This window comes from Prionailurus viverrinus, chromosome D3 (genome assembly GCF_022837055.1).
Source record: "Prionailurus viverrinus isolate Anna chromosome D3, UM_Priviv_1.0, whole genome shotgun sequence".
Classification (NCBI taxonomy): Eukaryota; Metazoa; Chordata; class Mammalia; order Carnivora; family Felidae; genus Prionailurus; species Prionailurus viverrinus.
The window spans coordinates 6,200,951-6,222,798 of record NC_062572.1 but is presented as its reverse complement, the minus strand read 5'-3'; the positions used below and the strand labels follow the sequence as shown (position 1 = coordinate 6,222,798).

General features: G+C 55.5%; 2 protein-coding genes across 4 annotated transcripts in view; one reads left to right on the top strand and one right to left on the bottom strand.

Annotated features, from left to right (window-relative positions):
- Nucleotides 1-16,484, top strand: part of DNAH10 (dynein axonemal heavy chain 10) — a 147,762-nt gene extending 131,278 nt beyond the window's left edge. The window contains 19 exon segments of the mRNA XM_047826686.1: nt 92-239; nt 2,020-2,299; nt 2,968-3,197; nt 4,658-4,931; nt 6,241-6,345; nt 6,714-6,868; nt 7,349-7,503; nt 8,576-8,759; nt 9,322-9,522; nt 10,213-10,422; nt 10,605-10,700; nt 11,363-11,534; nt 12,005-12,136; nt 12,319-12,530; nt 12,622-12,789; nt 14,221-14,401; nt 15,401-15,435; nt 15,437-15,547; nt 16,137-16,484. Coding sequence (XP_047682642.1) covers nt 92-239; nt 2,020-2,299; nt 2,968-3,197; nt 4,658-4,931; nt 6,241-6,345; nt 6,714-6,868; nt 7,349-7,503; nt 8,576-8,759; nt 9,322-9,522; nt 10,213-10,422; nt 10,605-10,700; nt 11,363-11,534; nt 12,005-12,136; nt 12,319-12,530; nt 12,622-12,789; nt 14,221-14,401; nt 15,401-15,435; nt 15,437-15,547; nt 16,137-16,283 — 3,196 coding nt within the window. The 3' untranslated portion in view covers nt 16,284-16,484.
- A 751-nt stretch (nt 16,485-17,235) lies between these two features.
- CCDC92 (coiled-coil domain containing 92) overlaps nt 17,236-21,848 on the bottom strand; it is a 31,485-nt gene continuing 26,872 nt past the window's right edge. For all 3 annotated transcript variants that reach the window (XM_047826685.1, XM_047826683.1, XM_047826684.1), the window contains exons 3-4: nt 21,310-21,351; nt 17,236-18,651 (exon numbers count right to left, since the gene is read on the bottom strand). In XM_047826685.1, the coding sequence (XP_047682641.1) occupies nt 17,876-18,651; nt 21,310-21,351 (818 nt within the window). In that variant the 3' untranslated portion in view covers nt 17,236-17,875. The remainder of the gene's footprint in view (nt 18,652-21,309; nt 21,352-21,848) is intronic.

The following is a 21,848-nucleotide window of genomic DNA, read 5'->3' as shown; positions in this document are numbered from 1 at the left end:
AGATTGTCCTGGAAGGCCAGTCCTACCACCGTCAGCACTTGGTTACAACTTGCACAAGAAAAATACATTTCCCTGTCACTGTTCCTTCCAGGTGGGGCTCCCAGGGACTGCCCCCCGATGAGCTCTCGGTTCAGAATGGCATCCTTACCACCCGGGCCAGCCGGTTCCCCCTCTGCATCGACCCCCAGCAGCAGGCCCTCAACTGGATAAAGAGAAAAGAGGAGAAAAATAACCTGCGGGTACGGCCGGCCCCTCCCCGGGTGACCCCTGCCCTCCCTGCCTGTTCTCTCCCGCCATCTCTACCGTGACAGCCCCGGGGCCCCCAGCAATGCTGAGCTGAGGCGTCACCATCCTGAAGCCCTAGCCGAGCCAGCCGCCTCCCTGCCCGCCCACCCTGTCCCGTCTCTGAGGGCTGCACGACCTGCCTGGGGCTCTGCTCGCTTACCTGGGCACGTCTTTCAGCTGCCAGGAGCTGGAAGGTGCACCCTACCCATCCAGGGCTTAGATGCTCATTTTTTTTTTTTTTTAATTCTGGAAGGAACGATATCTCAGTATCTTTTGATTGAGATATAATTCACATACTGTAAAATTCACCCTTTGAAGCATACAGTTCGGTGGTTTTTTTGTATATTACCTACAGAGTTCTACAACAAACACCAGAATCTGTTTTTACCACTACCCCCCAAAAGCAATGTTGCATGCTATAGCCACCTACCCACACTCTCCCTCCGCCCCCCACCCCCCACCCCCCACCCCCTGGCCACCACGGATGTCTTTTATAGATTTGCCTCTTGTAGACATTTCATATCAATGGGATCATACATGTGGACTTTTGTGTCTAGTTTCTTTCCCTCAGTATCATGTTTTCAAGCAGGTGTCCGTGCTTCCTTAGTTTTTATTGATGGATAATACTCCGTTGCCTGGACAGACCACGTCTGACCATCCATTTAATCCATAGATGGACATCTGGATTGTTTCTGCTTTTTGACTAGCATGAATAATGCTGCTGTGAACATTCATGTGCAAGTTTTCTTTTTCTTTTTTTTTTTTTTTTTGGTGGGCATATGTGTTCAGTTGCCCTGGGTGAAATTGCTGAAATTGAAATTACTTTTTCCTTATTTTTTTTTCCTGGTCCTTGCTCCCAAGTATGTACAGGCTGTTGGGGGGAGTGTCTGCCTCTAAGATACACACATAGCTATGGTGAGACAATTATTATTATTATTATTATTATTATTATTATTATTTAATGTTTATTTTTGAGAGAGAGAGACAGAGTGTGAGCTGGGCAGGGGCAGAGAGAGAGACACACACAGAATCTGAAGCAGGCTCCAGACTCTGAGCTGTCGGCACAGAGCTTGATGTGGGGCTCGAACCCACGAATCTGACCTGAGCTTGAAAATGACCTGAGCCGAAGTTGGATGCTTAACCGACTGAGCCACCCAGGTGCCCCCGAGATAAATATTAATGAGGAGATGCTTCTTGAGTTTCCTCTTCCTCCCTCAGCCTGCCGGGGTCCTGAACCAGCCCCACGTAGCCCCCAGCCCCACCCCTGCCACCATGCTCCCACTTAAAGGGGGGGGGATTCCAGCTTAGGGGAGGGGGGGAGGCCAAGTTAGTGAACATAATGAAAGCAGGTGAAGGGAAAAGGAGAGGGAGGCCCCGGGGGCTAGAAGAGAGGAGGAGTTTTCCCAGACGTTTTGAGGAAAGAGCTAGCAAAGCCCTCATGAGGTTGGAGGGAGGTGAAGCAAAGAGGCGAGTGAAAGAAAGATTTCTGCCGACTCTTCTTCTGTGAGACGGAAGGAGAATCTCTCGTGATCACTTTGGGCTGCTCAGAGCCTGAACCTAAGGGGTTTCTGGCTTCTGCGGGTCTCACGCTTTGCTTCTCTCCCGTTCTTTCTCCCCTCTGGTTCCCTCCACCCCCCAGGCACCGGCATGTCCCCTCCCCCCTCCGAAGGGCAAGGCGCTCTCCCTGCACAGTTGCCGAGGGCACAGCTCTCAGTGCCTACCTCCGTCTTGCAGGTTGCTTCCTTCAATGACCCCGACTTCCTCAAGCAGCTGGAGATGGCCATAAAGTATGGGACCCCTTTCCTGTTCCACGACGTGGACGAGTACATCGATCCGGTGATCGATAACGTCTTAGAAAAGAATATCAGAGTCTCCCAAGGACGGCAGTTTATCATCCTGGGGGATAAGGAGGTGGATTACGACTCAAATTTCAGACTGTACCTAAACACCAAGCTGGCCAATCCCAGATACAGCCCGTCTGTGTTTGGGAAAGCCATGGTCATCAACTACACCGGTAAGGATGTACAGAACCTCAGTGGCGAATTAGGGTGGTTACCACGGAGACCACAACTGGGGACCAGAGCTTTCAGGGGACGCCGTTTCGTTAGGTGACCCCAGGTCATTCGCTCCTAGCCAGATCGCAACTGGTCGGTTCTTGGTGATGAAGGTTTGGGCGCCCCTAGGAAGGCAGCGGGGTACGTGTCTTGGGGCGTGCCGAGTCTGGACCACGGGCCCAGGTACCCACACCCGGAGTGGGGCGAGACCCTTTTGTGCTGGGGCCGGAAGTTACTCCGTGCGGTGCACTGAAGTATGCGGCATGATTTTGGATTTCTGCCCTTCCTCTTGGCTGAGTTCTGTCAGGGAACGAGTGCCGTTTCTCCCGTTTTCTCGGGTTGGCCTGCACCTGCGTAAATCGGTTAATTACGTTGGGTGTGCTTTCCACTCTGGCCCCCCAGTATTTATTTTGGGACCCCCCACACACACTCTTGTCCTCCGCAGGGTGGGCAGCGTCTCCGTGTTGTTTTGACGGTTTTGACCCGTGGCTTTAGGGTGACGGCAGGGCCGAGTCCTCGAGTTCCCAAAGGGCTGGCTCAGACGCAGCCCCAGCCTGTCCCGGGCGCAAGCGCGCAGCAGGCGAGGAGACGGGGTGCCCCGCAGTGACGGCCCCCCTTCGCTCCCCAGTCACACTGAAGGGGCTCGAGGACCAGCTGCTGAGCGTGCTGGTGGCTTACGAGAGGCGCGAGCTGGAGGAGCAGCGGGAGCACCTCATCCAGGAGACGAGTGAGAACAAGAACCTGCTGAAGGATCTGGAAGACTCCCTCCTTCGGGAACTGGCGACCTCCACGGGGAACATGCTGGACAACGTGGAGCTGGTGCAGACCCTGGAGGAGACGAAATCCAAAGCCATGGAGGTGCGAACCGCACGGCAAATGCACTGAGCCGGGGCTGGTGGGGGGCGGGTGTGGTCCCGGACGCGCCTTTGGGAGCGCCAGAGGAGAGAGGAGAAAAGGAAAAATGTCTCCAAAGGAGAAAATTGGATTGCATGATCTCAGGGCCTCATTCCCGGGTCTTAGAAGCTGAGGCGGTGAGGGGGGGGAGGGGGGATCTCCACCTGTGCTGTCGTCAGATTTGGGCTCCTAGTCACCTGAGGATTTGTGTGATGAGAACAGGCCACCTCTGCTGGGGTGTGCAAAGGGGAGGGGAGCCCTAGACGTGTTCCCAGGGACCCTTGTGCATCAGGCCAGCCTCTTTCAGTCGACAGTGATAGAAAACCCAGCCCTACTTGGCCTAAGTCAAAAGGGAATTTATTAGCTTAGAAAACAAAGCCCAGGGATGGCTTCAGGCAGGCCTGGATCCAGGACTCCAAACATATCATTAGGACTCAGTTTCTCTCCATTTCTGGGCTGGGCCTTTTGTTGGGTTGGCTTCATTCTCTGCCTCCCCATGGGCCAAGCCCCCCTCATGGTTATAAGGTGGGTGTGGCCTCATGCCCCCTCAGGTTCGGGTCCAAAGGGAAGAGTGGGAATCTTTACCTGTCCCTATCATGAAGGTTCCCCAGAGCCATTTAAGTCACGTCCCCACCCCAAACCGGTCCCACAGCCTGGTTTGTGGTGTGTGGACTGCTTGGGTCTGGGTTATATGCTCCTCTCCTGGCGTTGGGGTGGACGCCACGTTTGGAATGAAAGGGGGACGTTGGAGTCTCCCAAGTTCAAGTCAGTACTGTTATTAGAAGAACAGGGCACGGGGCGCCTGGGCGGCTCAGTCGGTTGAGCGTCTGACTTCGGCTCAGGTCATGATCTTGTGGTTCGTGAGTTCGAGCCCCGTGTCAGGCTCTCTGCTGACAGCTCAGAGCCTGCCTCCGATCCCCTGCCCCCGCCTCTCTCTGCCCCTCCCCCACTTGTTGTCTCTCTCTCAAAAATTTAAAAACAAAAAGAAGAGGAAGAGGGCACAGGTGCGGGGGCATCCAGCCACAGACGTCCAGGCAGGTGCTTTTCAAACCCCTGTGGGTGCTGCGTGGCTTTTCTTGCTGCCCCCCCCCCCCGCTCTTGGCATCCCTTACGCTTTTCTTAAGTTTTATTTATTTATTTTGAGAGAGAGAGAGAGAGAGAGAGAGAGCAGGGGAGGGGCAGAGAGAGAGGGGGAGAGAGAAGATCCCAAGCAGGCTCCGCATTGTCAGTGCAGAGCCCAATGCAGGGCTCGAACTCACTAACTGTGAGATCATGGCCTGAGCCGAAATCAGCAGTTGGACACTCAACCGATGGAGCCACCCAGGCGCCCCGTGCATCCCTTGCTTTCTTGCCCATTTCATAAGTCATCCTGGTTGTGGGTGTCTGTCTCCCTGTTTCCATGGCGACGCTCATCTTTTCTTTAGGTGTCGGAGAAGCTCAAGCTGGCAGAGAAGACGGCCTTGGACATCGACAGGCTGCGGGACGGCTACCGGCCGGCCGCCAGGAGGGGGGCCATCCTGTTCTTCGTGCTGTCCGAGATGGCCCTCGTGAACGCCATGTACCAGTACTCCCTCATCGCCTTCCTGGACGTTTTTGGCTTGTCACTTAAGAAGTCGCTGCCCGATTCCATTCTCATGAAGCGACTAAAGAACATTATGGACACACTGACCTTCAACATCTATAACTACGGGTGCACAGGTGAGCACCTCTGCACTGATTAGGACAAATGCGCTCTGTGCGTGTGCACCTCTGGCGTCTGTGTGTCCAGATCCCTTCTGCTGAGGACGTGAGTCAGGTTGGATGGGACCCCATCCTCACGGCCTCCACTTAACTGCACCTCTTTATTTTTTTAAATTTTTTATGTTTTTTTTTTTAATTTCATTTTTGAGAGAGAGAGAGAATGCAAATGGGGGAGGGGTAGAGAGAGAGGGAGACACAGAATCCGAAGCAGGGTCCAGGCTCTGAGCTGTCAGCACAGAGCCTGATGTGGGGCTTGAACTCATGGACTGTGAGATCATGACCTGAGCTGAAGTCTGATGCTCAACGGCTTGAGCCACCCAGGCGCCCCTGACTGCACCTCTTTAAAGGCTCCATCTCCAAATATGGTCACATTCCAAGGCACTGGGGTTAGAACTTCAACATGTGGATTTGGCGGGGGGGGGGGGGGGGGGGGGCGATGCACAATTCAGCCCATAGCAGCTGGGCAGGAAAAAGGTTGAGGACTGTCGTTCCTCCAGGGCTTGTTTAAGTGGCCAACACCTGCAGCACACAGAAGAGTAGAATTCAAGTCCCTTCCCCAAGAACACATTTCTTCTGTTTTTACAAAGAAGAACTTTAATATTTAGCATCCCTCTACCAATAGTAAAGAATCTGTGGATGGGATGTGCTTGCTCCGCAGCGGAGGGCTGGCAAACCGTGACCAGCAGGCCAGATCTGGCTCACTGCCCGCTTTTGTGAATAATGTGCTGTTGGAACACAGCTGTGCCCACTTACGCCTATACGGTCTGGGACCCCTTCCTGCTGTAATGGCAGACGAATCGTTACTACACAGACCGTCTAGCCTGAAAAGTCAAAAATACTTCCTACCTAGCCTTTTGTAGGAAGCTTGCTAACACCTCTTCTAGACTGTAACAGACAAGAACTTGCACTTAGAGTTAGGCGAACGGCCAGTTTTCCATCGAGAAGGTGGCTCTGGACTTCTATCACACGGTCCCCCCGTTGCCCTGCGCTTCCCGGGCCGGCGTGGCAGGTGCCGCCGTAGATAGGGCCGTTGCGCACGCGCAGGAGCAAGCGCCATCGCAGCTGGCCCTTGGGCACCACCTGCGAGCTGAGCCCGTAGCGTCTACGCTCGCACGGCCGTGGACACACAGAGCAGAGAGGGCCAGATGCAGGTGCGCTGCTCCCTTGTTTCATTTCATCTCTCTTACATTCGAGGCTGGTGTGCATAACAAACTCCTTTTCTTAAAGCAAATTGGCTTTATCCGTACCCTCTGATGTTTCCCTCCAGGGCTGTTTGAGAGGCACAAGTTACTCTTCTCTTTCAATATGACGATCAAGATAGAGCAAGCGGAAGGCAGAGTCCCGCAGGAAGAATTAGACTTCTTCTTAAAAGGTGACAAATGTGTCCCCTTTTTCATTCTTCCCAACTCCCTTGGCCCACATTGCCCACGCACACATCTAAGTTCATTAACACAAACCACAATAATAACAAAAACTCTCCTTGGAACTTGGCTTCCAACAGCCCCGCTTTCCTAAATATTCCAGCCTCAGAAGGCTGCCTTGAGGCCGGCAGTCACGCTGAGCTGCCCGGCTGGGGTCCCGGGCCGAGGGGAGGCAAGCCAAGCTCACCTCCTGCCTTGTCCAGTCCCTGCTGGAGACGAGGATTCTTCCCTGGAGCGGGAGGAGTGAAAGCACTGAGCTGCTCACTCTTCCCGGCATGTTACTGCCAGCCGCTTACTTCTCTTCTTCTGTCGTGATCAGGAAACATTTCCCTGGAGAAAAGCCACCGGAAAAAGCCCTGTGCTTGGTTGTCTGACCAGGGATGGGAAGATATCATGCTTTTATCAGAAATGTTCTCGGACTCCTTTGGGAATCTTCCCGATGATGTTGAGAAACATCCCGCTGTCTGGCAGGAGGTGAGATCACGTTCTGTCTCTCCTCCTTCCCTTCCCTGCGAATCAGTCATCTTGAGACCCAAACCATAGCCTCTTTGTGAGCAAGAAGAGACTCCTTTGTGGGACTCACTCAGAGTGTCGTTCTCACCCTCCATGGCGCTTGATTGAATTCTCCTTTATCTAGTTCAGCTAGCGTTGCGGGAGAACCATCCAACTGTCCTTCTGTCCGTCCACCCATCTGAGAAATAGGCACCTACCGTGGAGCACAATCCTTGACGGGCACTAAGGACTCAACAGTGAAAACGATTCAGTCCCTCCCTTCCTGAAGTTCTTAGTTTTGGAGCAGGAGGTAGAAAATGACAGAGCTGTCTAGAAGTGACCGGAGGTGCATGCTTCTAAAGATTTCATTCCTTTACAGTGGCTTTTGGGACCTTCACAGAAAAATGGAGGCTCTAGCGCTTCTGCTTTGACGCCACCACCCGTGTCTTTTGCTTTCCCCAGTGGTACGACCTGGACTCCCTCGAGCAGTTTCCATTCCCCTTGGGTTACGATAGCAGCATCACCCCTTTCCAGAAGTTGCTTATTTTGCGCTGCTTCCGCGTGGATCGGGTGTACCGGGCGGTGACCGACTATGTGACTCTAACCATGGGAGAGAAGTAAGTGCGTTGTTGTGTTTGCTCGGCCCTTCTGTGGGGTCCTCCCCCGCGCCCCTCCCCCCAGCCTGAACTCACAGACGGCAGCGATGGGCCGGCTTCCGAGGGAACTGCCACCGCCCTGTCATTGAGCGCTCTTCTGTGGTCACCCTCGTACCGCTCCGTTCAGGAGAAATACCAGGTGAGACACACGCGTGGAGTTTTCTAGGAGCCGCATTCAAAAAGGAACAGATAAAGGTAATTTTAATACCATTTTATTTGACCTGATATGTTAAAATATTATTATTTTGACATGTAATTAATACGAATATTATCAAGATATTTTACGTGATTTTTTTGGGGGGGGTTTGTTTTTGGTATTAAGTCTTCAAAATCTTGTGTGAATTTACGCTTACAGCACCTCTCAGTTTGGACCGGCCACACTTGAAGTGCCCAATAGCCACACGTGCCTACCGGCTTCCATACTGGACGGCACAGCTCCAGAACCGAAGTCAGTCGTATAATTTGGGGCTGCAAACCCAAACGTGCCTTCATGGCCGGCAGGTGATGGAAATGAGTGTGCCAGGCTGGGTGGGGACTGTGGCAGCTCGGAGAGGTCAAGTCCTGGTTCACAGGGGCAGCTGCCCCTTAGCTGGACCGACACCAGCTGACAAGGGGGGTCCAGAGTGGCTGGATCCTCTGACTCTTTGAAAGAAGCTAGAAATTTGGATTCCTACACGAAGTCTCCCAGGCCTGATGTGTTGGTAACTAATTTTCAAATCTTGAGAAGTGGGCCATTCAGGACACGCCTGTGGCGTTGTCGGCGTGGAGCCTCTGGGTCCTGTGCCGAGGGGACGTCCGCCTGGAAGGCCCCCCCGTCAGGTGGCACCCCCATGGATGTGCCTGGCTGTGCTAGGGGGACACAGCAGGGCCCGCGTCGCCCAGGGGTTCACCCTCTTGTGTGACATGTGCGTCAACATGGACTGTAACCCGGTGGGAGCTGTACCCGAAGAACAACCAGAAGGTTCTGGAGGCGGCGAGGCGAGCACGCCGTGGCTGTCCTCTGCGAGAGTCCCCGCTTTGTTCCCTCTGCCAGGTACGTGCAGCCCCCGATGATCAGCTTCGAGGCCATCTTTGAGCAGAGCACTCCGACCTCGCCCATCGTGTTCATCCTCAGTCCCGGCTCTGACCCTGCCGGTGACCTTATGAAATTAGCCGAGCGCAGCGGTTTTGGAGGAAACCGCCTCAAATTCCTCGCCATGGGTCAAGGTCAAGAAAAGGTAATTAGTTGTTGGAAGGAATAAGCTCTAAATTTGGGCGAGGTCCCCGGGGTGAGTGAGCTGGGCGCAGTTCCCGTCCCCTGAGCGGCAGGCGGGCAGTGGTGTGGTCCTGGAGCGGGCATGCTGTCACCACCCGGCCTTGCTGGCCGCTGTGCTGCTCTGTTGCTTCCAGAGTCCCTTCACACGTAGTCATCCTCTATTCCAGTCTCCGGACATCCCTGTTTTGGGTCAGGGTGGTCACTGCCCCCGCGGCCTGGCCGCAGAGGCGGTCAGCGTGCCGGCCTCCGAGAACCTGGAGCTCTGGGGGCTGAGGGGGGCCGGCGGGTGCAACGTGCTGGCTCATCTTCCAGGTCGGGACCGGCTGTGTGGCTCAGGCGGCCCTGAGGGATCCTCAGAGATGGGTTCTTTGAGGGCAGCCCCCGTAGCTCCTGGGTCACCGGCTTCTTTGTGGCCTCTCCTGGAGTGGGCCCTCCTGGGGGCTCGGAGCAGGTTTCTGGGAGAGCACGGGCTCAGTGTGGCTTTGGGACACCAACTCCTCCCCTCTCTCTCTCCGTCGGTGCAGCTGGCCCTACAGCTGCTGGAGACGGCGGTGGCCCGCGGGCAGTGGCTGATGCTGCAGAACTGTCATCTCCTGGTCCGCTGGCTGAAAGATCTGGAGAAGTCCCTGGAGAGGATCAGCAAACCCCACCCAGACTTCCGCCTGTGGCTCACCACAGACCCCACCAGGGGCTTCCCCATTGGGATTCTGCAGAAGTCTTTGAAGGTTTGGTTCAGGACAAACACCCGTCCCCACAGCCCTGTTCCTCAGATCGCTACCATTCTGCCGTCCGTGTGTGCGTGCGAGCGAGCGCGTGCTTGGAAGTAAACCTAAAACGCAGCCAGACCTTCACGGCCACCCTTTCCAGTTCCGTCTTTCCCTCTCTCTTCAGAGACAAGCACTGTCCCGTACCGCGTGACAGTTATGACTCTCAGGCCTGTCTTTACCACTTCCTTCTGCATGTATCCAAAATAATACCTAGGTTCGTTTTCCTGGACTTCACATTTATGAAACCTTCTTTTTCTCTTCGATGACAGGCCCGCCCTCAGCTGCACTTCTCTAGTGGTTTACACGCCCCATTTAACTTACTCCCCAGACAAGTTTTGTGTGGCAAGATTTTGTCATCTGTCACCTGGGGCAGATAGAGGGAAAACTTGGTGACGTCCGTTTTGCATCTGAAGCTCCCACGGGCTTCTTTCACTTCTCTGGGTCATCTGATGAGCGGGAGTCAGAACCACATCTGGTCCCTTATCTTCTTTGCCCGGGTCCTTATAAGAGACTTTTGCTGCCTGGGGAGCAGGAGAGATGGCCACGCAGGGATGGAGGGAAAGCCCAGGTGTCTACATTTTGCGCCCTCTTCAAAGCTGGACTCGTGGGTCTGCGGTTTCCGTCACGATTTGTCTTCTCTTCTGACAGGTTGTTACGGAGCCACCCAACGGGCTGAAACTCAACATGAGAGCGACTTACTTCAAGATCTCTCCTGACATGCTGGAGCAGTGTCCGCATCCGGCTTTCAAGTCCCTGGTCTACGTGCTGGCGTTCTTCCACGCGGTGGTGCTGGAGAGGAGAAAGTTCGGGAAGATTGGGTGGAACGTGTACTATGACTTCAATGAGTCTGACTTCCAGGTTAGGACGCAGTGGCTGCTGCTTCTCCCAAGAAACTTCCTCCTCTGCCGGCCTGTGTCACCCCCACCCCTTCTCTGAGTTGTGAACGGCCGCAGTGTTCCTGCCCACACTTGAGGAGAGGGTCAGAACGTGAGCGACTCTGTGGGCTGGAGCACAACCGTGCCTGTCCCTCGTCTTTTAAGGTCTGCATGGAGATTCTGAACACATACTTAACAAAAGCCTTCCAGCAACATGACCCTAGGATCCCGTGGGGCAGCCTCAAGTACCTGATTGGAGAGGTAGGAGTGTCTTGGGGGACCCATCGTGGACTGCCTCCCAGGGCTGGAGCTGGGCTGTGGCCTGGTGCCCTTATCAGTGACCTCTGAGACCTTGGTGATTCCCCTGTTGCTTCTGCTGCGTGTCAGCTGCAAGGTCTCTGTGGAATTCTGCTGGCTCATCACCCGATCGTCTTTCTCCTAAGTGGGCTCCGTCCAGATGGAGGTTCTGGATTCATCATCCTGGGGGCCGTGTTCTCTGGGGGGTTGGCAGTTCCCCTCCTCGCCATGCCTTAGGCATGTCGTCGTAGCCTCGCTCCCGGTCGGTGGGCGTGGAGGGCTACCCTGGAGACCACGACTTTAGACAGGCCGTGTGGGAATGCCTCCCCCGTGGCCTGCATGTGCTCACGCAGGGGCACCACCAATTCCCAAGGCCAAAGTGGTGGCTGGCTTCTTTGTTGTTTTGTTGTCTCTTCACTACGTTTTGGGGATTTTGCAAATGGCACACTGGCTTCCAGGACCCCACAAAGTTGCACAAGCCTCTTGTGCACAGTGGGCCAAAGGCATGTGATCAACATGGTTTGAGCTGCACAGCAGCCCGGCCAGCAGGAGTCCCCCCACCGAGGGCACATCAGGTCTCAGGTGGGTCCTGGGTTCCCGGCCAGCTCTTGCTCTCGGTCACTCAGGTCATGTATGGAGGACGGGCCATCGACAGCTTTGATCGGCGCATCCTGACCATCTACATGGACGAGTACCTGGGAGACTTCATTTTTGACACTTTCCAGCCATTCCACTTCTTCCGGAATAAGGAGGTGGACTATAAAATCCCCGCCGGTGATGAGAAGGAAAAATTTGTTGGTGAGATTTCTCAGGCATCAAAATATATGTTAGAAGTTTTTTCTAAGGGAGACCGACCGTACATCTCAGCTGTTCTGTTTTCTGTGGTTGGCTTGATGGCTCTTCTGACCCCTCTCCTGGGGGGATCCTTGGCTGGTGGGCGTGCTCCGTTATGTTTTGTAGGGGGCCCAGCAAGTTCTTTGTAGCCTCAGCGCTGATGGAGTTAGTTTAGATTTCCCCATCCTGGGGTGATGACAAATAGGCCACATTCTGCCTGAAGGGCAGAGTGGGCCCCAGGAAGCTCACGGAGCCATTTTTGTCATAAGAAATAAACACGGAGCCGGATGGGGCGTGGTAGTATGGAATTTGTATTTAAAAACACGCCACCCACTACGCAGTGGAAATTAGTTTTGCGTATCTGGGGATGTTGAGGCCACGCAGCCGCAGAAATTGAGGGCTGTGTGACGGTGTCCTCTCCGTCCCGATTATAGAAGCCATAGAGGCCCTCCCGCTGACCAACACACCCGAAGTGTTTGGTCTTCATTCCAATGCCGAGATTGGATATTACACTCAGGCGGCTCGAGACATGTGGACTCACCTGCTGGAGCTGCAGCCTCAGACAGGTAAAGTCGGCCGCGGGGACCAAACTAGCGTGGTTACAGTGGAAGGGCGTTGTTGGCCCAGAGGGCTATTGGTCCTTGTGGTTTCTGTAGCGTCGATGCCTTTCCTAGAACCAGAAGGCTCAGGACGCCCCTGTCCTAACCCTCAGATGCCTTGCTCTCCCTAAAACGTGTCCTGGTTTTAGGGGAATCCAGCAGCGGCATCAGCCGAGATGATTACATTGGCCATGTTGCCAAGGACATAGAGAACAAGATGCCCCGAATCTTTGACTTGGACCAGGTCAGGAAGCACCTCGGGGTGGGACTCTCCCCCACCTCGGTGGTGCTTCTGCAGGAGCTGGAGCGCTTCAACAAGCTCGTCACACGGATGTCCAGGTCTCTGGCTGAACTTCAGAGGGTGAGCACGCCCCTCGTGTGCAGACCTCTGCCTACACGCGGTACCCGGTTTTCCCACAGTCTTGCCTGACCGCTCTTGATTCTGCGAACAGGCCTTGGCCGGAGAAGTTGGAATGAGCAACGAGTTAGATGACGTAGCCAGATCTCTCTTCCTCGGGCAAATCCCTAGTATCTGGAGAAAGCTGGCCCCTGACACATTAAAGTCCCTTGGAAACTGGATGCCCTACTTCCTGCGGCGGTTCAGCCAGTACACATCGTGGGTAAGTGAGAGACCACAGTCTGTGCGTCAGTTCGAGGCTCAGCCTGGACCACCCCCCTCCCCAACCACCTCCAACCCCTCTCCGGCGCCCCGGAGGTACCTTCTATTAGCGGTGATTGGGTGCTCGAGAAATGGCTCCTGACTCTACAAGCATACCTGTATCTTTTTTTTTTTCCTTTTCTTTTTGTTTTTAAGACTTTGAAGCCTATTATGCACAACTTGATTTGTTCGTCTCAGAGTCCATCTTGGCCACTGTCCATTGAAGGGCATTTAGGTCGACCTTATTCTTTTAAGGGGACTCCATTTTACAGATATTCCATGTCCTTTCGCCTGCTGGACATTTGGGTGGTTCCCTTTGGGGTTCCCCCCCCCTCTATTTTGCCAATACAACATTCTGGCGCACGTAACTTTGGATGCACATGAGTATATTTCACAGGTAGGTCCCTACAGCGGAAGTGTTGGGTCTCAGTGTGTGCGTTTTGCATTCTTTTTAATTTTTTTTAATGTTTATTTTTGAGAGAGAGAGAGAGCGCGCGCACGAGTGGGGGAGGGGCAGAGAGCGAGGGAGACACAGAATCCGAAGCAGGCTCCAGGCTCTGAGCTGTCAGCACAGAGCCTGATGCGGGGCTCGAACTCACGAACCTTGAGATCGTGACCTGAGCCGAAGTCAGATGTTTAATTGACTGAGCCGCCCAGGCACCCCAATGTGCATTTTACATTCTAACAGCTCTTGTCACATTGTCTTCTAGAGAAGTGGAAGCCACAGCGAGTGAACACGATTATTTCCTCCCCTTGCTGCACCATGTGTGTTCTTAATATTTTGCATCTTTTTTTCCTGATAGGTAAACGCTCATATATTTAGGTGTGCGTTTCTTGAGTTATGGTGAGGCTGAGCATATCTTACACACATATAGCTGTTTCATGTTTTTTCTGTGAATTGTCTTTTCGTGTCTTGATTTCATTTTTATCAAGTTCTCTATCTTCTTAAACTGATGTTTGAGAGCTCTTTGTGTATCCAGGAGATGGGCCCTTGGTCTGCTGGTGTTGCAAGTGTTTCCCCCCAGCTTGTCAGCATCTTTTGATTTTTGCCTATGGCACTTCTTCCAGAAGAAAGTTTTACATTTTTATTTGGTCAGATGTCTCGCTCTGTTCTTTTATGGCCTCTGGGTTTTGCATTTCCAACTCAAGATCATGACAGTGTTCACTGGAGAGCCGACCTGGTACTCTCGTGGTTTTATTCTTTAAGTCTCTGCTCCTTCTGGAACCGGGTGGTTCAGCTTGTTCTCCCAGACAGGCTGCCGTTGTTCCGACACCGTCTTTTTGCTTCGAAGGTGAACTGTGTCTTTAATCCTGACCCGATCTTCTGGTCAGCTCTGGCCCTGGCATTTGGTGGCGGCCCCGGTCTCCCGCCGCCTTGCCCCCTGCCTTCCAGGTCACTGAAAGTGAGCCCGGCGTGATGTGGCTCTCGGGGCTGCACATCCCGGAATCCTACCTCACGGCCCTGGTGCAGGCCACCTGCCGGAGGAACGGCTGGCCGCTGGACCGCTCCACCCTGTTCACGCAAGTGACCAAGTTCCAAGATGCAGATGAAGTGAACGAGCGGGCAGGACAAGGTACGGTCAGCTCCCTATCGGGTCTCCCTCCCCGAGCCGTCTCCCATTCAGAGGAACAAGCATGGTGTGGGCGGAAATGGGCCAGGCCGGGTTTGAAAGGAAGGCTGCTGCGAATATTGGCTGTATGTGTGCACGGTCTGTGTCTCGATCTCTCTGGGGGTCGATACGTGCGTTTCTCTTCCAGTTCCAACACCGAGACCTGGGGTTGATGTCAGGAGGGACCTGAACCACGTTCGCCCTCTCGTTTGCAGAAGTGGCTCCTGGGTCAGAATTAGATCGTTCAGAGAAAGGAGGGCCCGAGGGCTTCCCTGGAAACTTTGAGGGGCTGGGGGCATGGGAGCCAGAGGGCAGGTTGGACTAGGTTCGACCCATGAAATTACAATGTCAGTCCTTGTGACACTGGTGACTGACGCTGCCGTTCCCCAGGGCAGTGCTGCCGCCATAGTCGGAAGACATTTACCCGTGAGCCACAAAAGCCCTGTTGAGTGAGCTTAGAGATGGGGTTCACGGTGGAGATTCAGGGATGGTCACTGAAGCCTCGGAGGAACTCTCTGGGCAAGTGACTGTCCTCTCCTCTGCCACTGTGTGTGTCTGCGTTGTTCTGCTCCCCAGACACCATTTTCTCGGTGAGGCTTTGACTTCCTCTCCGCACTCCCTCTTGGCCCACCACCAAGCTGTGGTGCTTCTGTCTTTATAACCTGGGGGCCCAAGCAGTCTAGGTCTGTGTGCCCTGAAGCCTGACTGGTGGGGGAGGCAACTCTCCCTCGTCTCCTTTGCCAAAGCCATGGGGAGGGGAGGCTCACGGCGTCTACGGTGTCCTTCTGAAAAGGGAAGAAATGACGGCCACGTCTTTTGGACAAAGGCCTGGGCTATGTCTGGGGGAGGAGAGCGAGGGAGTTGCCTCTGTGTGTGCACTGTGGACATACCTAGGGCCATTGTGTGCACAGCAGAGTGGCTGGTGCCTCCACATAAACCCTGGGCTCTTCCCGGGATATCCAGGATGCTTCGTCTCAGGACTGTATCTCGAAGGTGCTTGATTGGGATGTGGAAAGAGGATGTCTTATCAAGAGCAAACCAAAGGTGCTGGTGGTCGACCTGCCGATTCTGAAGATCATCCCCATCGAAGCCCATCGCCTCAAACTACAGGTAGAAGGCTGACGCCTGTTCCTGGCTCCGTCCTCCCCTCCCCGCCCCCCACCGGGGGCACGGTTGGGGGGGACGGGGGGGGGGGAATTGCAGTTCAGTCTTACCCTTTAAGCACCCTTACAGGTTCTTAGCCTTTTGTGGGAGGGGGGGGGAAGCCCCAAGACAGGACAACAGCGTGGAGCCACCTTCCAGGAAGACACACGCATGCAAATGTGTGTAAGCAGAGACTCCCCCCGGGGTGGTGGGGCACGGCTTCAAGTTCGGAGCTGTGGTCCAGATTAACTTCAGGAAGAGACTCCTCCATTCCCTTGACCTTCTGCGGGCACTGCCTGAATCATAAAATACTTAGGTCTGATGTGGACAGCAGGCACCCCCTGGCTCGCCTGGCCCGGATGCCCGTCTGATGAGCGTAGCTACACGAAGCCCCATCCGCAGTCAGCGGAGGGCGGCCCCGCAAAGCCCCTTGAAGCCTCGGCCAGGCCTAGCAGGAGGCGCCCGCACTCTCAGCACCTAGACTGGGCTTCCTGCTTCCCGGGCTTGAGCTCCTCCGCCGCTCATGGGGGATGCCTCACGTGCCTCTCCTTTGCAGAACACCTTCCGGACACCGGTCTACACCACCTCCATGAGAAGGAATGCCATGGGAGTTGGCCTGGTGTTTGAAGCCGATCTCTTCACCACAAAGCACGTATCTCACTGGGTGCTGCAGGGGGTGTGCCTCACCCTGAACTCCGATTAACCTTTTGGGCGAAGGAACCCGCACTTGTGAGCTCCGTCCCCTGTCGGCTCTGTGGGGCCTCGAGAGGCTGGAGCTGGGCTGATGCTGAGACTCCTTTCATTTGAAACCAGCCGTTTTAATCTCTTTCCATATAAATTGAGCTGACAGTTTTGTTTTTTGAAGCGATTTTTAAGGATTCTGCGTATTTGAAAAGTAAATACTGGAGAGCATTTTGAAATGTGTTTTCTTTCCCTTCTCAGAGGAAATGTGTGATTGATTAGGCAGAAGTGCCCCACACGCCACTGGCACGAGTGAGAATTCTAATGGAAAATGTCAAGAGTGTGCTATTGACAATCCAGGTCTGTCTCAGCAGACGCCTCTCTTTGGCAGGAGCGGCCTGCTGGGTGTGGGGTCCGGGCTGACGATGCCAGCCTAGAGCAGAGATGGCCACAGTCGCCCACCGCCACCCCTCCCCCTTCCTGAACTCTCTGGCCTGCTAGGTGGGGGTGGGGGCGAGGGCCCTGAGCTCAGTGTTGAATTCCTGCACGAGCTCCTACCCGCGACCTGGCTGGATCTGCGTGGGGTTGGGTGGGTGCAGACCTAGAACAGCCGGAACCGGCCCCCGGGGGTCCCTTCGTTCTGCGCACCCTGGGGCGAGCCCGGAGCCCCGGCCGGGCCCGCCGGAGGCGCCGAGTAGCTTTACTTCGCCAGGGAGGAGCAGGGTGGAGCACCGGCAGGGGGCGGGGGCCGGTCACGGGCAGAACGTTCCCAGGGGCAGCCCTGGGCAGGGCTGGGTGACAGGGACTCCTCTTCCCGGAAGCAGAGCTGCCCCGCCCCTGGGGCCGGAGCCCTGGGGAAAAAAACACGGGGCGAGAACGCGGTAATTACTGGGGGGCCTGCTGTGTCTCCTCCCCCAGCCTCCCCCCAGCTCCTCCCTCAGGTAGTTTAATAAAAGACACAAACCAGAAAGAGGCAGGTTTAGAAAATAAAGTTTGTTGGGATCTTGAACATTTTGGATAAAACTAACCAAAAAATATGAGCACACATTCAGGTTGTGGTGACACGAGGAGTAACATCATCTTATTTCGTTCCCGCGATAGACACATACAGCTGCTCGGCTATCGGGGCCGCCCCGGGGGAGGCCTGGTGGGAGGTTACGGGGTCTCCGGGAGGGAGCAGGGGCTGCTCTGGACGGGCCGCCCAGGAACTGGAGCGAGAGGGTCGAGGCCGGTCGGCACGTGTTGCTCTGGCTGTATAGTTAGGCGGGTTGACTATCTGATTTCATTAACGTCGAGTAGTGATGCAGCCTGTGGCCTGTGCTTTGTCCACGAGCGCATTGAAGTTACACGGAGTGGGATTAGAAGCGAGCGATTCGGCACACGGGTGTTTGGCCACGGCAATCGGTAAATAGGTATTCTGCAGCAGGGACATGATCGTATTCTGGTGTCAGTACCAGGGCAAAAGGAGCAGGAGAATAAGAATGTTGACGTGTCTGAAAAAAAATTTGGCATGCAGGGGAATTGGAGAAAAAAAAAAAAAAGGCGTGGATGAGTTTTCCTAGTAGTGATCACAGTGCATCGACAGCCAGGGGGGAAGGGTCGCCCGGGCAGGCTTCACACAGTTCTGTCCGTCCCTGAGTGCTTCCTCGCGGCCTTTCCTCCGTTCACCTGGTCGACCGCCAGCGTCTCCACCTCGGGCGGGGCCTGCGGCGGGGCGGCGTGGTGGATGCGGTGGGCCACCCCCACGTGAGCCTTGTGCTGCTTCTCGCGGGCCGGGCTGTGCGGCTCGCTCGAGCCGCGGTCGGAGGCGATGGGGGGGATGACCAGGGGCCTCTCCTTGACGAGGTGGACCTCGGCCGATTCCCGGGCCAGCAGGAACGGGGTGGGGTCAGGCATGGCGTCCACCGGCTCCCGCAAGAGTAGTTTCCGGCTCTCGGCCCCGAATCTGTAAACCTCTTCGAATTCCGGGTGCAGGGGGGCCGAGAGGCTCTTTTTCATTCGGCGGCGGGGCGTTTCGGGCAGCTTGTCCTTGGGGGGGGCCGGCTTGTAGCTGGCCAGCACGGGGCTCCCGGACGGGCTGCCGTCCGAGGTCCCGCCGGAGCTCATGAGCTTCCTCTTGGCGGCGTGCAGCTGCGAGGTCAGGTAGGCGATGGTCCCGGCGCGCTGCTCGAGCTCGCTCGACAGCATGTTCAGCTTGTGGCTCTTCAGCTTCAGCTCCTCCAGGTACTTCCTCTCGCGCTCCCTGACGGTGCTCTCCAGCACCAGGATCATGGCGTCCTTCTGCTCCAGCTCCCGGAGCAGCTCGCTGTTCTCGTCCTCCTTGAGCTTCAGCTGGGCTTCCAGCTCCTCGCATCTTCTCTTTAGTTCGCTGCTTCGGGAAGATCCATCTCCTAGAGGAATGAGCCGAGGACAGGATTGAGCGCCCACCCCTCCCGGAGCAGAGGCACGGAGACTGTCTAGGCTGGCCTCACCTCCCAGGGCGGCCGCGTGGAAGGCAGGGCTGGGGTGGGGGCACATTGCTCCCACGCTCCATCCTGCCCCATCTCCGTGCCCTCCCCGCCGCCCCCCTCCGCCCCCACCCCACGTGGGGATCACGTGGCCTCTGAGCTCCCTCCCGCTCTCAGTTCTCTGGCTCCTTGCACAAAAGCGTGCCTCCAGAGCTCAAAAATGCCCAAGTCACAACGGGCAATTCTCCGGGTTTCGGACCCCGGCACGTACCCAGGAATAAACTGTGAGCAGATCCAGCTGTCTGCTCGGGTGGCATTTATCGAACACCCGCTCCGTTCGGCGTGCCATTGTGAGACCCAAACGTAGACTCTCTCCGTGTCCAAGCACAGAGCTCTGAGGCTGCCCCTTCCTGCCACACGGGTCCCCTCTCTCATCGTGTCTCAGAGGGCAGGTGTCCCTGTGCCTGCGCTCGGCTCTCCTCGGCCCCCCCGGCCCCTCACCGTGCGCCCACAACCAGCCGCTCAGGGACACCCCGGGGCCGGTGCAGGGTGGGAGCTGGCGTCTGCGGGCACCTCTCACGTGAGGAGGCGGATCCGGGGCTGTGGACTGATGTTGGGTGGCCCCAACTTTTTGGGCGCTCCTTCGAATGCCTGCCTCTGCCTCCCTGAGACCCCAGACAGCTGCTCCTCGGTGACCTCTGTTCCCAGGGAGCAGCACCTCCCGTCCTGACCATTTCCACTCTCCCACGGGAAGCTCTGCCCCACCACGTCCTCCGCACGCACGTCCCGTCTTTCTTTCCCCGTGGAAGCTGCGCCTGTCCCGTTCATCGCCTGCAGCAGAATCTCCCCAGCTGCCTGAGCGCTCAGTCACCGCGGCACTTGTGTTTTTGCATTTTTTCTAATTTTTGAGTAAGCTCTACACCCAGCATGGGGCTCGAACTCAACCCTGAGGTCAAGAGTCACCTGTGCTACCGACTGAGCCAGCCAAGTGCCCCTCACTGTGGCATTTTTAAAACATTCTCAGGTCCCCTCCCTGACCCTCGGAATCAGAACCTCCAGTGGAGGAGCCCGTGTCTGCACCCCGTGTCCCCAGATTGAGCAAGTTCTGCATCCACTAAGGTAAAGAAGGGATTTCCAGCCCTGGGGAGGGGAGATGCCCCAACCAGGACCAGCTGAGAGCTGTCACACCGCCTCCACAAGGAGGCATCCCTGGGCCAATTGTCATCTTGAGCCCAGGCTGCTGCTGAGGCTGCGTGGGCTTTGGGACTTAGGCCTGAGAGCCTTGAGGAGCTCTCTAGGGGCCAGGGGAGGAGGGACTGGGCATAGGAGCTCCCTCCTCCTGGAAGCAGAGAGGGTTCAGGGCAAGAATTGTGTTTCTTCAGGTTAGCCTGGCCAGGAGGTGGCAGGAAGCCAAGGACACTGATTTCTGTGATGTGGATGGCAGGGGTGCAGGACATCCTATTCTCCGGAATCCTCAGAGGCCCAGATCCTGGTCCAGGGCTTCAGGGGGTGAGGAGCATCCTGCCTCTGCAGTGAGGCGCAAAGGGTGGGCTCCGGTCCCCAGGCCCCTCCTCTCATCGACAAAAGGACATGTTGGTCCCTGAGAGGCATACTTAGGAGACTGTAACCTGAGTGTCATGAATGGAAAAGTCAATCCTTGGTGATGCACGGAGATCCACGGAAAGGCCTGCATCTGTTTCAAGGGCTTGGGCGTGCTCATGAATAATAACTGCCATCGTGAAGGCTAGAGAAAGGCATCTCGGGGCACCTGGCTGGCTCAGTCCCTTGAGGGTCTGACCAGAGTGTCTGACTGTTGATTTTGGCTCAGGTCATGATCCCAGGGTCGTGGGATCGAGCCCCACTCTGCGCTGAGTGTGGCAATTTTCTCTCTCTCTCTCTCTCTCCTTCTGCCCCACTCCCACACTCATGCTCTCTCTCTCAAAAAAAAAAAAAGGTGTCTTGACTCAAGTGTGGATTCTGCACACTTCCCCACTCTGTTCTGGGGAGCGAGCGTTTGTCATTGGCCACAGAGGCCCCAGTTGTATCTTCTCTGCCCCAGCTGCCATCAGACTGATCTCTTTGGGGGTCCTGGAGGATTCTGGTTTAGGGGAAGCATTCTGGGGACTGCAGTCTAGAGGACCTCTGGGGACCATCCAATAATTTGGTCGCTCATTCAAGTAGTTTTTAGGGAGCATCTGCTCTGTGTCAGGTCCCGTATGAGGCTCGAGGGACAGAAGAGGTGGGACCCTGCTCCTTCTCCTCTGTCTCTCTTTAAATTACATGTATTTCTTGATGATAGAAGGAACACATATTCACTGGAGAAAAATCAGAAAATCAAGAAAAGCTTGTAACAGGCATTCCAAATATCAAAAGAAAATGAAAATAAAACCGCTCCCCCTTCTCACTGCGCCGACAGCCCTTCGTAACATCTCAGGGTCCAAACTTACTTCCCGTCTTTTCTAGAAAGCTCTGGTCACTTGTGCAACTCTTCCTAGCAAGTGTATTTTCTTCTCCACGTGTAGGTAGTGCAAACAAATGGCACCAACATGTGCCACAACGGGAAGTGACACTGTCATTAACTTTCAGGGAGGACGTCCTTACCTGTCTGGTCCGCACTTTTGAGTGTCAGCTCATATGTTAAATCTAAAAAGGAAAGCATATGCGTTAATTGCGTATGGTTACAGTAGCTCTCAAAGCCTTCATCGGCTCTGAAAATGCAGAACCGACCTCCACGATCACCCCGCGCGTCCTGCCCAGACAGAGCAGGGCTCGGCAGCATCGGGGCAGGCGTGAGAAGGCAGAAACTGTCCTTCCTCGCGCTCGGAGGAAACCCGCCTTCCCGAAAACACACGCCAGGGGCCACAAGGAGCAAGCAGCCTGCTCTGTACGCGACGCTTCGGGGATCGGTTCCAAACTGCACTGTCCATTCCAACCACCGCATCTGAATCTTCTAAGCCCTCAGTATGCCGAGAGATGGCTTTGCAGCTTTATGTCGGTTGCCTGTCCATTAGGCAGAGAGGGTGAGCTAATAAGGCACCGGAGTGCGCTCCGGCAACGGCAGGCTCGTCCACGACGGAGGGGAGCGGAGCCCCCTCTTCACCCTGCCCCCGAGTGGGCCTGGCACAGCTTCCGAGCCGGCC